Here is a 16,154-nt window from a genome sequence, read left to right as displayed (position 1 = left end):
ACTGATGATAGAAGTCCAACTTGGACCTCAGTTCAAACTCTTTATAGTTTTGTTCTTTTTCTCTCTTGGAAATGGAATGTAGCTCTGTAGAAGAACTTTTGATGTTGGTGATTTTTATTTTCATGTCTTTGTGCAATAAATAGAAGCCATAGTATCGTCCTTTGCACTAGAACTTGTAATGCAAGTAGTGGATTAAATTCTTAAATTCTTTTTGTTGGTCAAGTTCAAGGTATTGTATTTTGTAAAGTTTACTTGAAAATGTACAAGATACTTGGTTATGGAAGATAAAATGGAACGTACAATAAGAAGATCCTAAAAATTCTAAAAAAATATTAAATAAACTTTAATTAAATTATAACAATATTAATCAATTTTTAATTGAACCTTAAAAGAAGTTTAAAAGAACTTATAAGAAAAACATAAAGAAATCATAAATTAACCTCAAAAGAATATATATAATTAAAAAATACTAATTTTTTTAAAGAAATATTATAAAAATATTAAATATAAAAATCCCAATTGAATCTTAATAAAATTTTATTATAGCCTTCAAAAAATCTTAAACAATTCCTAACCAAATTCTAATAAAATCCTAAACTAATTCTAATTAAATCCTAAATAAATCATAATCAAATCCTAATAAATCCTAATAAAATTCTAAATCCTAAATTTAGACCAAATTTTAATAAAATCCTAATAAAATTTTGAATCTTAAATCTAGAATAAATCTTAATAAAATCCTAATTAAACCTCACTTAATTTTAATCAAATCTTAGTCAAATCTTTAATCCTAAGTTAAATCTAAACTTAATTTTAATCAAATCTTAATCAAATCTTTAATCCTAACTTAAAGTCAAACTTAATTTTAATCAAATCTTAATCAAATCCTAAATTCCAACAAAATTCTAATCAAATTCAAAATCCTAATCAAATTCCAAAAGAATTCTAAATAATCCTAAAAAAATCCTAAAGATATCTTAATCAACTACTATAGTTATTTTAAAACCTCAATAAATATTAATTAAATCCTTGAATTTGACTAAAATTTCACCTAAATTTTAATCTACAAGCAATTTAAAACTACTTAAAATTTGAAAAGAATTAAACTCATCAATTGAAAAAAAGCTCTCAAAACCTCTCAGATATTGGTTGCCTTCCTTCTCCAACTTCAATGTTGATATTCCAACAAAGATTTATCCTTCTTAGATAGTTTAATTACTCCACAAATTAGCTAATATGTAGATATTTAAGTCTAAATTTTTCTTACCAATTTTTGCTTCAATCAAACTAAAGGATGTTGCAAGATCATGAAAACCCTCATTGATCCTAAATTTCAATTATCTGAGACTATAATCTACAAAAACTCTCACAACCTTCAATCTAATTATTTGATTGACATCAAGTTTCTTATACACATTTATAACAAGTACAATAATAAAAAGAAAAATTTTCACTCATAAATATTCTACAATATTTACAAAATCATGAAATTTGATGACTTCTTTTTATTTCTTAAAATCCAAATCCATTAAATGTACATCTTACTTTGAAAAGCTTTCAAAACCTCAATATATCTTAAATTCACATAAAATCAATTTTCAAAAATCTTCTCAAAAAATTTCTTCTAAACATTGCTTTCTAATCAACCAAAGAACTTTGGAATCACTGTAGATGCATGGTTTTGTGCCTTCGGATCTGATTTCAACCTTGGTTCACAACTAGTCTTCTATAGATATCAATTCTTCATATTTTGAGGTAATTTTTGCTAAAACGAATACTTAATCTTTTTCTAAATATGCATATATAAAATACTTATCTCATTTACTTTGATATGATTCATTTATACTCCTAAAAAATAAATAGAAGTCTCTTCTAAAACAAAAAGGTAACATTAGCATTCATTAATTTTTACTACCTCCTCGTCTATTATTTATATTTCTAAAATAATTTGATAAAATAAGTTCTTCTAGAATAAAATATTTCCTTTCTTCTTTTACCTAATAGCCATGTTACTATACAATAATGGTTGCCATTGGAGATAATTTAAATCACAATGTAGTGTAGCTGAGCAAGGTTACTAGAGTACTTGATAAAGGAGATGTTGAAGACCCTTATGTTTCTTTTCTTCCAAATTTTGATCTTTTCTATGTTTAATGGTGGTGGTGAAGTTGCAATGGAAAGTGATACTAGGTTCTTAACCACAAACTTCTAATTGTCTTGATTCATAGAATTGTGAGGTGGTGTTGCAATGCAATATTAACAATCTACTATCAATTCTATCTATATTGATGTTGTTGATAGCCAATAATTGTTGTTATTTTCAATTGTAGCTCTAGTAAAGCATATTGAGGTGAAGTGATACATCCTTCTTATTCTAGTCAATTATTAGTGACAAATTTGTAGGACGTTGACAACACCATTCTTTACTTAGCACATTACAACATTAATCTATATGTTAGAGACAACTATTCATTAAAAACTATATTCCAATTTTATCATGGTTCTTTTGGTTCTTATTGATCTTCAAAACCTCAAGAGTCTTCTTAAACTTTTGGAATAAAGAAAGATAGTTTGAGGTTGTTGAAATAAGAGATCTTTAGCTTCCATCTCCATAGCAAAGCAACTCCTCTTAAGATCCAATAGAGTCTCAATATCTTGACCTTCATTGCTTTAGCTTCTTCAATTGCAAGAACAAAAGATTTTGCAAGAAGAACAAAGGTCTTAATAGAAGAGGCATGAATTCTAATTATTGTTTTTAGAAAAACATTACTAGCTTTTGAATTCCTAATCAATTTCATTCTCTTCAAACTACGTTCTTGGGCATTGTTTGAATTGATGATCTATAGATGATACTTATATTCAACACTCTTTTTACTGCCTCTTACTGCTATTTTAGATTAGACATTGCTTGATTACTTTTCAATTGTGGAATTTGGTACCAATTGTCAACATTCTTTCCTCTTCAATTTAACCAAGCTGAACACAATTTCTTATAATTTTAATGTGTTGGAATGAGTTTAAGTCATATTGAACATCAATCTAATACAAAACATCAATGGTACATTGGAAGCTTGAAATTGAGTATCTATTGTTGTTTAAGAGCTTGAAGCTTGTGTAGAAAGATTGTGCCTAAGGCATGTTCAAAGTTGGACTGCACTGGAGCCAATACTTCAAACGTAAAGGAATAGTAAGTTAAGATAAATCTTCAAAGAGTAGTAATCAAGTGATCATGATAATCACTTCATTTTTTGAGTCTTTTTCTCCATAGTCATAAATATTATGGATATTTAAGGACATTGGAGTAGTTGTACAAAAGTAGAAAGGAGATATTAGAAACACAAAATCTTCCATTGACATGCAGTACATGTAGCTTAGAATTAAAAAGCCACCTCAAGTAAAACTTACTTTTAAGTTTCTAATTTTTTTGTAAAAGATGTACATAGACCACAATTATAATTGAATAGATTGCATCAAATGAACAATTTGAATCATAGATGGAATTAAGTCAATATGGATGAAATTTTGAATTGAATGAAGGTTCTATTGGATGAAAAATTATTCTTAGATGAAATTTTATTCTTGAATGATATTTTGTGAATAAATAAATTTTGATAAGAAATAAGAAATTAAATAAAAAATAAAAAATCATAAAAATAAAATATAATTTAATTGGATGAATTTTGTATGATTTAGCATTATAAGGGCATATTGTATTGATGGATGGTTGAATAATTGGGTGAGATTTGACAGTTTTAGAATGGATTAGACATTGTTTAAATAATAATTATCAAAGAATAGAATCATTTGATAACTTAGTTGTTATAAATTAGGATAACCTACCAACTAGTAGGAGGTTATTTTAGTTCACTGTCAACAACCCATTGTCAATCCCTAAATGAAACCGATTCTCATCTTCTATTTCTTAAAGCTACAAGAATTACTTTGTATGTATGTGTGTGTATATATATATATATATATATAAATCAATCAATCAATCAATCAAAGAATGTATGTGTACATAGAGACCTCAACAAGATGGATTTGAACGAGGTGGTTATATGATGAGTACAAGTACCAAAGTTTGAACTAAAAGCACCAAAAGGTCAAGCCCTAGATCCACTACCAGTGATTGCTTCGATTTGATGTGATGCTCCAAACCGTCATCTATTGGGTAAAGACAAACGATGGGCGGTGATGAGGCTCTCGAAACTAGCGCAACTTCACGTAGATCTCACAATCTACACAAACACACACACATTGACTTTTCCCAATTAGGGCTTCGAAGAGCAGCAAGGTAGGCCAGCATCAATAACTTAGTCAACGCTTTTCCTTCACTTATTGCACTGCCTTTTGATCACCTGCACTAATCCTGATGCTCAGTGATTTCCCACGTAGACGGAGGACTATTAACTGCTGTAGCTGTCTTCACTCAAATGAGTGAGATGTTGCAGAGCTGTTCCTATCTTCCCAACAGATTAACAGAAGCAGTGGTTCGGCCGAGCTGTGGTGACGAGCACTGATCTTATCAGGGACTGCTGCCAGTCCCGATGTTTTCCCAGCAACAATGGCATCGAAGCTTCGCTATTTAAGGCCGCAGGCTTTGTTGACAAAACTTTAAGACATTGAAATAAACGTCACGTCGAAAATTATATCTAGAGGGGAATTCCAACCAGGTGCTGCGTTTCCGTGCAGCCAAGCTTTTCCAGCCCATTGCAAAGCCACTTACTACAGATAAGAAGATACGACACACATCTTGTTCATCGTTAGGCATGCGTCATTGGAAGATTTTGGCACACAAATAATAGTGTGATGTGCCATAAACTAGAGTACTGCACGCCTGAGATGTGAGAAGATGGAGATCTAAGTAAAGAGCTAGAATGATTAACCAATTTTGAGTCCTCACAATTATTTTTTAGGGGACATTGTCGTGCTCTGCACTGTAATTGCAAATGTTTTGTTGAGATCCACCACGAACCACATACATTTGATTCGTAGAAATATCGCTACTAGCACCACCTCTCTCTATGTGCACTGCTAGGAGATAACTTAACTTAAATTTCCGTGAAAAGGGAAAATGAAAGTCCTGACTTTCTACTCCCCGCAGTATGAAAAGCGTAGAGCTATGATTCTCCGAACAATAGACCCTACACTACAGTTATCTAGTACTGTAAATTAATGATGCCTCAGAACCACAATATGCATGCAGCTGAGTCATACTTATCAGTCCTGTATACTTCGGCAATTTTCATCAACTGAAAGTATAATAGTTCATGGCAAACTCAATATGCAATCTTGACATGCTTAAAATAGTTGGGATTGAGGAACGGGACTTGTGGGCTATAGTATCCCACATGATTAAAATCGGGGTAGAGAGGCTGGTAAGATTGGCTCGGCTTGTATCCGTCAAATGGATACCCCTCGTCTGTTGAATACTCAGAGGGCTGATACTGCACTGCTGCCGCTGCTGGTGCAGATGGCGCGGGTTCTTCCTTCGGTTTCTCCTCAGCCTTCTTCTCTTCTGTCTTTTCTGCTTCAGCGGGTTTTTCCTCCTTCTTCTCTTCTTCTTTGGGCTCCTCCTCAGCTTTGGCCTCACCTTCAGCCTTCTTTTCTTCTTTTTTTTCCTCCTTCACCTCCTCTTTCTTCTCCTCTTTTTTTTCCTCCTTTGCCTCTTCTTTTTTCTCTCCCTGTTTTTTCTTGTTCTTCTTCTTTCCTTCCTTTGGCTCCTCCTTCATTTCCTTCTTCTCCACTTTTTTCTCTTCCTTTTTCTCTTCCTTTTTCTCCTCATCCGCATGGGGCTTCTCTGGTTCTTTGGGCTTCTCTTGCACCACTACCACTACGGGGGGTGGAGGAGGTGGCGCTGGCCAAAACGTTGCATGCTTGTCCACTCTTTTTGCTCTCCTCAGACATTTTTCAGGATCTGGTCTTCCGGTGACAGTGACCTTGGAATTCTTCTGGTCAACCTTCACATCAAACACTCCTGCAATGTATCATAGAAACGACAATAAACGAAATTGAACACGGTCAGATGGATCCCTGACATGTCGTTTGAATGTTAAATTGGAATGGATGTTCTTTCTGATCAAGGATGACTGAAAAATGGACTTACCTCCTAAATATCTGATTTCTTCGGTCACTATCTCGGCGCATTTGGCGCAACACATATGCACCTTCAGTTCAACTTTGTGCAACCCAATCCTCTACAAGAGCCACGGCCAACAATTCAATTTTCCAAGTACATGTGTAAATTGAACTGAGCCTGCCAAGTGAGGATAAAATCTTTCAAGGATATAAATAATGAGGAGATTGAATCTGGGAGAAGTTATGCTCAGCCTAATAAAGTATCATCGAAACGAAGTACGAGAAATTTGAGCAGAATTATTTATTTCATGATATCCGTTCGAAAGAAATGACGATTATCCAGAAAACTTAAGATCATCAAGCCACAGCCCAAAAGCATCGACTTGATCCTGATCGACTTACTGGCATTTTGTCTGCATACTCCTTTTTAACTTGCACAGGGATGTACCATGCATTCTTATCCAGCCATGGGGGGGCAGGACCACCCATGTAACAAGCCTGCATACGACCACGTACAATGACATTTCTTAGGAACATACAGGGTACCATCGTCTCTTGAAGGAAGAAAATACTTTTACTATGTAGCACGTGGATCAGTCGCCCCATGCACCAAGACTGTGGTCAGACACTAGCCGTCCTTGAATCCATCCACAAAGGAATTAAGGTATTAGTGCAATAATCTTAAAAAAATAAAAACAGAAAGAAAGTAAGAACAACGAGCAACAGCAGAAGTGTGCTAACCTCGATGTCTGTCATTGTCGTCTTGATGATCAACTAGCTAAATTTGTCTTCCCAATTACCAATCAACCAGCGTAGAGAGTACTCTCACAGAATTCAAACACCAAGCACACTAACTCCCTCCCGAAGAGCAACACCTACACTCCAAACTTACGACCAATCCCAACTACCCGAAGGAAAATCCAAATTGCGAAGAGCAGGAACACACGGCAATGCGAACACCACCACAGCGCCCAGCCGCAATCACGAATCCCCTCGCACTCACTAGAAGGACTGTACCAACACCAAAATCCAACATCACTCTATGAAAACAAGAGCTCCATAACCCTGGTTAACCCCGGAGATCGAGAAGAATGTGCAGCCAAGTGAATTCCAGCAACAAGTCCCGAACGCAATATTATATGAAGACAATATATCAACAAGTTGCTCAAGGAAAAAAACTGTGAAATACGTCATAAATCGGCCTACTAAATAAGCGATAGAGCGAGCGAGAGAGAGTGAGAGAGTGAGAAAACAATGAGGTGATGCGGGGATCTAGAGGCATGGGAGGAAATGCTTGAAGCTCTCTCATTCACTGCGATGGATCAATCCGAGAGCCCCGAGTGGGACGCAAAATTGGAGTTGGAGCACACTTAGTGCCTCGGGGAGAGCGGCGGTGGTGGTCCGCTTTGAAAATTGGGGTGGGCTCTTAGCCCGCTCTCCAGCTCAGGATTCCCTTCCATAAGGCCAAGCTGATGATGGCGACGTCGCTGGAACCTATCTCCGCTCCTTACCCCTCCTCCGCGCCTATGGACCCGTACCCGTGCTTCGTCATTCCCTGGTCATTCGTTGGAAGTCGTTCGTTCATACTTTCATCCATTTGTTCATGTCATTCTGGAGTGTGAACTGGGTAAAGGATGTCGTGTTCTATCATGGATCATAAGTTTGATTATTCTTTTAGATTACAAAAAAAAAAAATCGATTATTTTTTACAACTTCTTTTCTTGTTTAATTTAACGTGTTTCATAATATATATATATATATATATATACATATATTCAAATATTAATTTTTGCTTGTATGTTCCATCATTTTTTAATTAAAATAAAATTTGAAAAGATTATTTTAAAATACAAATTGAAAAGGTTATTAACATGTATCCAATGTTATTTTGAAGTTTTGGTTGAATGAGACGTTTGATTTTGTTATCTTTCAGAATGCTCCTAATGTTTTTAATCTTATTTGAATATACATTTTTTTAAAATTAATGTGTAGAAAGAATCAAAGCATTTTTATACAAGTAAAAAAATTCAAAATACACTACTTATTATATATGTGTATGTGTATATGTATGTATGTATTTATATTTGAAACTAGTATATATATCTTTTATAAAATTAAATTTTATGAATTCAAAGAATACATATCAAAAATTTATTGAATAATTTTTTTATAATTAGTATTTTAAAAATAAAAATGATAAAAAAATGTGCTCAAAAAACTAATATTAAAAAAATAAATGACATCAAAATAATATCTTTAGAAGAATAAATTTTTTATGTAGATATATTAAAATAATTAAATTTTAAAAAATATATTATTATATTTGTAAATTTAGGTCACATTTAATAAAAATTACAATAGAAATATTTAATTTTTGCCAGGAAGTAATTTTGATTAATCAATCAAAATAAAGGTGTGGTCTTACTATATTTTAATTTTTATAAAACTGTTGCAATCTATCTACGTGTTAAAACATATGATATTTATTTTATACAACTTTGTTTGGTGGTTTTTAATTAGTTATGTATATTCAATTCTTAATTCTCTAAAACATTTGACCTATGTTGAATAATAATAATAATAATAATAATAAATTAATTCCATACAAATGATGGCATGCTAAATTGTATAAAATAATGAATATATATATATATATATATATATAGTAACAATCATACATACTTACATTCTGTTTGTATATTTTTTTTACGTACATATATCCATGTATGTATATGATTCAATATCAAAATTCTATTAGCAAGTGTAACTATGTTTTGGTTAGTCAAGAACAAACATGCTAGTTTCATTGGGAAAGTTCTCAACCTACATACTTATGGAAGTATGCATATAAAATTAATTAATATTTTAAATCTTAATCTATGTTTAACATGCACCAAGTTAAATATGTTTTTTATTTGAATAATCTTAAGACTGATAGTGATTTTTGAGTTCCCATTGTGAAAGTAAACATTTGCTCATTTGAATGGAATATCACCATTTGTTTCACTGCTTCAAAATTTAGTATTCAAAGCATTGTTACTTTAGTGAAATTTATTTATCAGTTTAGACAATAAACACAAGTCAAACATTCATTCAGTTGATGAATGGTGATTTGCAAAGTTCTCATTGCAAGGAAGAGAAACTCTAGAAGATCTGAGAACAATCTAGAAACTTGGGGATGCTAGAGAGTGAGGTTCAATTCCCCAGGGCTACAACAAAGACAAGAGCTGTGACCAGGTCTTGGATTCAAAAGTCAGTGGCAAACTTTATGCAAACACTTGTGAAAATAAATAAAAGTGTGTCTGTGTTTCAAGTTTGGGTTGGATAATATCCTTTTAGTATTGTCCACTTGGATAACCTCAAAGCCTTGGAAGGGGCACAGGAATGAAAAAACTGGCACCAAGGCTTTGTCCCCAATTTCTGGGTGAAAAACTTTAAAAGAAAAGAAAAGAAAAGAAACTTCGTCACTTTGAGTGCACTCAAAAAAGCAACTTTTCAACAATAGGCCAAATCAAATTGTAAATCACATTTTGGTTTACATCTATGTTTTAAGAAGGATTAATGAGATGTACAACTTACCTTTTTTTTTTAAAGTAATAAAAATGAATAAATTTATAGACCTTTCTATGTAGTGGGCAACCATTCTATAAAATTTTATTTTAAAACTCTTGATATATATATATATATATATATATATATCTGTATGTATGTGTATATGTGTGTGTGTGCGTGTGTGTGCATTATTTTGTTTTGAATTTGTCTTCCTTATCAAGTTTGATCTAGTATGCAAGTGAATACAAACCAATGGAATTGTGTGCCAATTCAAAACCAAATGATAGATTTAGATTAAGGAGATGGAGGAAATTCAATAAAATTGGTTTCACCATGCTATGTATACTTTTTTCTTTTTCTTTTTCTTTTTAGTTTTTTTCATGAAATTTATTATCACCTCCGCTGGTTATTTCATGTAGGCCAATCTTAACTGACCCTATTCTGACACTGGGAACAGAACAGTCAGATCAGATCGGCAGCCCTATGCCCGCATCCCCATACTCTTGCCCCTGCGTGGGGCGTCTCTTCCTTCTTTGGAGCCGATGCATGACGTCCGTGGTCATGGGCTCCACCCGGCCCATGCTTTGACCTATACCCAACCCAAGAAATTGAGGAGTTGGCATCACACCTGGCATCCTTCCTTGTCATTGGTTTTTATTTTTACATTGGAAGCCATTCATCATTCCTCCACAATTAATCTAGTATTCATCCGTCATTCATCCATGTCCTGCTGTTGGATGAACGCCTCATCCTCTCTGATTGCTCAGGCAAATTGCAAGCCGCTCACGTTTTTTTGGCGAAGTCTATGCATTAAAAAGGGAGAAATACAAATAATTAAAAAAATAAATTTGGAAAGAAACTGGTGGGAGGGGTATATGCCAGTCTTTCTAATGAAGGAGTTATTTTATTTTATTGATGATTTCATCAATAATTGTTTCTAATATTAAGAGAACAAGATCATATTTTTTAAACTTATGATTAGAAGATGATAATTTTGAAATGGAAATAAGTAGTTATTGAATTTTAAATGCAAAGTTGCCCCTTTGGTTTAGCTTTGTTCACATTCACATTCACATTCATTTATGTCTTATATATCAAATTTAGTATGAAACAAGTTGTGACAAAATTTCTAATATCTCATAGTAGAAGGACATGGGTATAATGTTATATTGAACTTTCACTTTAGATTTCGTATTTGAAACATTTTTCCATTTATTTTACCTATATGATAAAGTGTGAATGAGAAATTTAAGTAAAAGTCTTATTTTTTGAATCTTTGTTTTATTAAAAAATTATTTAAAGGTTGTTAAATGATTATTAAAAAATCGTATTCAAGTTAAATATCATTTAGATTTAAATTTTATATATTATTTTATTAAATTTTTTATCAATTATTTAATTTAAAAAATTTTCTTAAATATTTTTAAATTTTAAAATAATAGTATGTCAAAATAAGATTTTTTGGATTGCATGAAATGAATGGCATGAAACATATGGCATCACAAAGCAATAATATAGAATTTTTTTAGTTATTTTGTATTTATTTATATTTATTTATTTATTTATTAATTTCATTCTCTTATCCATCCATGTATTTAACAATTAGGTTTCGACAACACAAAAATGTACCATTTAGTGTGAATTTAGTATATTAACCACAAGAATTTTACTATTTTTTAACATTATTTTTTGATTTTTCTATTTCATATTCTATCTTTTGTTAAAATAAGAACATATTACCTTAGGCAACTTACCTAAGATAAGTTACTAATGTGACAATTAGGTTAAGAAGAATCTAGGATTTAGTTAGATGAAGCAAAGAAGGATGAAGATGATTATAGGTAAAGTTCAACTACAATAGATGTAAACTCCTCCAATAAGTAAAGGATGTTGGAAGTGAGAGGCATTTCATTCTACACTTCTCTTGGGTATAACATTTTTGATTTCTACTTACTTGTGTTTTATTTATTGTATTTCTTCAATATCTTTAATAATTCTCTCTTATTTTCCGAAAATATGTATTAATATAATTGCATTAAAGAAACAACAATCATATGAAAGTTTTGTAGATGTATCAAATTTGAGGTTTTTACAACATGATTTCCAAGTTTTATGAATCTGAATGCATTTAAAGAGAGTAAAATCATAATCTAAGAATCTATGTTTGTACATTAAAAAAAATTATTTGCAATAACTCATTAAAAATTTAAAAATTACTAATTTAAAATATTTTTGATATATATATATATATATATACATCCAAAAATTTACCTACATTCAAGTCTTAAATTTTTTATTATGATAAATATTCAACAAAATTATATACATACATATATATATATATATATATATATAAAAGGTGACATGAGGTTATTGAATACGAACTTCTTTTCCTAGATTGTCAGAAAAAAATATAGAAGTAACTTTTAACTTTCATGGATATATTTTCTTTCTTTGGTTTGGTTTTTTTTTAAGCAAAGAAGCATTATATATATATATATATATATATATCAACATCATCCAAATTTTATTTAAAAATTATGACTTGTTTAAAAAAACAAAAAAAACAAGTACCCATTGAATTCACATATAAGTATAAATGTGAAAGTTGATAATATTTTTTCTTTTTCCATTCACTTGAAATAGATAATTTTTAGAATTAAAAAAATAATGTTATTTGTAACAATATTCATTAAATTGTCATTGAATTATTTAGCTAAAGATTTAGTTCTATCTACAAATAGATTTTAGACTTGGATAAACAGTGCTTGGAAATCATGTATGATTATAACTGTTTGTGGTTAATTGTGATTAACAAATGTAAATCCTCCATCCTTAATACTCTTTAAATATAAGTGAAAATTTCTAATAAATCAATTTATAGATAAGTGCTTTTAAATTGGATCACAACTACATCCCTATAAAACATATACTATGAATTTTTTACTTCAGATTTAGTCTTGTATCAATCTTTCAATTAATTATAATGTTTTCAAAACCTTCAAGTTTTTTTTTGGAAATAACAATATCCTAAAAAATTAAACTTTTTTATATGCTACTTCTAGTTATTTTTATGATTGAAAAATATTTACTTAAAACATTGCAAAATTGAATTCAATTTTAGAAGATGCCTTTGAGCAGTTTGGAATTTACTTGTGTTCATTGGTTTACAAATCCATCTTTTAATTTTTTAATCTTCATAACTAAAATTTACAAAAAGAGATGAAATGAAATATTAGTAATTTAAAATCATAAAAAAAAACCATAAAATTAATCTTAAATTTTTACCATGATATTAATACATGTGTAATGCAAATGTATAATTTACATTTGCCTTAGCTTATAAAAATAAAGAATCTTATACATAAAATTCCATAATAAAACATGTAAAAATCCTCTCTCTCTTCCTCAACACACTAGTGGAAACATGTACAGTTAGAGCATGGCCATTGATGTTATCTATAGAAGTTGTCTTAGCCTTAAAACAAGTCCCATTGTAGACTTATTATTGGCCCTAATAGAATGGATTGTTTTCTCGGCAAAGTATTAGAGAAATGCCTCTCTCCTATTAAGGCTTGGAGTGGGGCTTTGGCAGAGCAAGTGTGGGAAGGATAAGTAACATTGTGCTTAGCTTCTACTAACCACAGAGCAAGATAGTCAATAAAAGTCACTTTTCTCTACAAGGGAGGCTTCTCAAAAGAAGGAAGAGGGAGAGGGAGGGAGCTAGCAGTAGAGGCTCCAAAGAGCTAGTGCAGGGCGAGCAAGTGGCATCATGTCTGGCTGTTGTCAACTACCTCACTCAATGGGTGGAGATTGCACCAGGGCTATCTTGACTAGTTCACCATGCAGCCATGACATCCACTCTTTGCTCATCTCCATTGGTGCCAATGGGTGGCGATGCTCTTAGGAATAGAAATGACACACTAATTAATGTTAGATACATCTATCTCTTGCATTACTATCCATCTATTTCCTTGGTCATCCATGTTTGGTTAATAAAGAGGCTTCTTTAGGTCTTTATCTTACACCTAAACTATTTTGTAAAATAGAAACAAAATCTAAGAAGAAGAATGTATGCAATAATGGTGACTTGGTTGCCACGTAGAGACTTCCAATCATCAGAAATTTGGATGAATATACCACCTCAATGACTTTGTTAACAAACTTTATCTAAGAGTTCATCCAAAATCTCTAGTGTGGAGGCCATGACAGACACAGCCAGTCCTGCGGAAGAAGTCGCAGTGCCGTTTCCCCCGTCAAGTCCAAGGCTACCTCGCCACGGAATTTTGATTTCGATTCCAAGCACCCTCTTCACCATCTTGTCAGTTAAATAAAGCTGTTTCGATGGGATCCAAATCCGGTGCATTCCTTCGTTTCTCGTTGATTTCGATCTTAATGATCGGTCCTGGTCTATATTCTTCCACAACGCATGCACTGAAACACACACACACACAACCGATTCTGAAACAGCTCAGTGTCGAGTTTCACACACGCAGGATTGCAATGCAAGCTGATTTATTGTATGATTCTGTTCGGTAAAACAAACGAGTTGTGTGTGAGAATACACGGCATCGAGCTCAGTTCTACGTTCAACACCTGTCTGCAAACGCTTCTAAACTGTACCGCTGGGACACTTCATCGTGAGAACTGGCAGATTATAGCTTGCGAGCCGTTGTAAGTACTGATCTTGTTCGGACCAAGGAAAGTTTGGTCCTGGGGAATGGCCAGGCTTGGGTGAATTCGGAGAATCGGTGCGCTAGGCCTCTACATCGTCTAGGACAGAGAAGGTTACTCCCATGTTTCAGCTTGGAAGAATCACAGATGGTGGGAAGATTGTAAACCACGTCTTGTTGCATGCTCCACACAATGATTTGCAGCAAGCCGTTTGGCACTACATCCATGGATGTCTGTAGGTTTTCGCTTTTCCACAGCCTGCGTCTTCCAAGAGAAACCCTTGAGTAGTGACAGTCCACACAGGCCACCAACAGCACGATTGTTGCATGCTCCACACATCAAAGCTCTGGTGTTTGACTCCCCAGTTAAAGCTGCAGTAAAACAGCGTTGTGCCCCAGAAGTTGGACTTGAATCCCCAACCAAACCTCTGCCCGCTCAAGAGGGTCCTCGGGTGCAAGTCACGGTCCCCTGACTTGCAGTGCACTTGGATTGTGACCCCGACATCGTTGATGATGGTCACGCTGTTGTCGCTGGCGAGAGCCGTGGACATCGCGAAAGCCGCCACCAACACGACCAGCAGGAAGAGTGGTGCTCCCGAACGAGCTGGTGTGGCCATCTTTAACATCTCCCGTGAGCTCGAAATTAGAAACATGTGAAGAATGAATACATGAATGGCTTTGCTCAAGTAGGCCATCTCTGGAGCTCCCGGCGGCGATCAGAACTTGATCACAGTGAATTGATTGACACACAGCCGTGCAACTCCCGAATCCATGATTGGAGTGCCGATCGCCACCTGATTAATGCCGCTGGGATCGGAAGCAGTATCAAATCGGCTGGAGCGAATCTCTTTGCTTCTGAAAGGGAGATGAAGACACACACTGTCGCTCTCAACCTTAAAAAACACAACGACGATGGGGAGGCCATAACCTGCTCTCACCAAGAGTGACAAAACTTTACACACGGATTCGTTCACAATCGTATGTGCACTCTGGGGGCCTGATCTAGTGATGTGACATGGTTTTCAGTGACCCTGTTGCATTTGATTGAGGACTATTGGCAACCATAGCTACTGTTTCGAAGCTTTAAGACCCATTTTCTCCTCTTGTTTCTGCTGTTGACTTCTCTAGCTCTTGGCTCCTCAGTTAACTTCCTCCCTAAGCTGTGGATATTTTATGCATGAGAGTCAGTCTTGGGTTTGGAACTCTTTTTGGTCAGGGATGATGCAACATTAACCCAATTTTCGTGCACACATCCTTTCTTCTTCTGTCTGTGGTGCTTACATTGGATTTGAGGTTTGTCCTGTTTGTGTTCAATAACCTTTTCGCCAGCAAAAAATGTCATAAATTACATCAGAGATACATAAAATGCGTGGTTGGATAATACAATCATGTGGGCTTTTCCAGAAATGTTAGTTTGTTTTTCTTCTCAATAATATATATATATATATATATATATTTCCTTTACTTCTCTTCTTCTTTTGAGTGATGCTATTTTTGATTGACAACAATAATGTATAGAATATATTAAAGGTTTTTCTTTAGACAATTCTAGAAAGTAGTTGAATGAGCTTACAAATATGATCTGATTTAGTAACACCATATAAATGATTTGATTTGACACACTTGAGTTAAAATTTAGAATTTATTATTATTAATTTTTTTTTTTTTTTTTTTTTTTTTTTTAGTGTTGATAAGAGATATTAGAGGTGAATAATTGAGTAGAAGAAAAATCTTAGAAAATTTAAAAAGGTCAAAGATCTACCATTTTAATAGATTAATAACAAATTTATTGTACATGGAACATAATATATTATTTTTTTTACATGCAATTTTTTGCTTATAATTTTTAAG

General features: G+C 33.0%; 2 protein-coding genes across 2 annotated transcripts; both read right to left on the bottom strand.

Annotated features, from left to right (window-relative positions):
* Window positions 1–4,861: 4,861 nt before the first annotated feature.
* On the bottom strand, window positions 4,862–7,496 carry LOC112293223 (uncharacterized). Its single transcript, XM_024542419.3, has 4 exons — window positions 6,820–7,496; window positions 6,481–6,576; window positions 6,107–6,197; window positions 4,862–5,977 (listed from the first exon to the last, which is right to left on the bottom strand). The coding sequence occupies exons 1-4, from the start codon at window positions 6,832–6,834 to the stop codon at window positions 5,280–5,282; spliced, it is 900 nt and encodes a 299-aa protein (XP_024398187.1). The 5' UTR covers window positions 6,835–7,496; the 3' UTR covers window positions 4,862–5,279.
* A 6,632-nt stretch (window positions 7,497–14,128) lies between these two features.
* LOC112293850 (S-protein homolog 18) lies at window positions 14,129–14,990 on the bottom strand. Its single transcript, XM_024543768.3, has one exon. It carries the CDS (start codon window positions 14,954–14,956, stop codon window positions 14,522–14,524), a length of 435 nt encoding a protein of 144 aa, XP_024399536.2. The 5' UTR covers window positions 14,957–14,990; the 3' UTR covers window positions 14,129–14,521.
* Between the last annotated feature and the right edge of the window lie 1,164 nt (window positions 14,991–16,154).

The sequence above is a fragment of the Physcomitrium patens genome, chromosome 16 (genome assembly GCF_059467195.1).
Source record: "Physcomitrium patens ecotype Gransden chromosome 16, ASM5946719v1, whole genome shotgun sequence".
Classification (NCBI taxonomy): domain Eukaryota; kingdom Viridiplantae; phylum Streptophyta; class Bryopsida; order Funariales; family Funariaceae; genus Physcomitrium; species Physcomitrium patens.
Note: the sequence above shows the minus strand (reverse complement) of the source record. Positions and strands in the feature narration are given on the sequence as shown.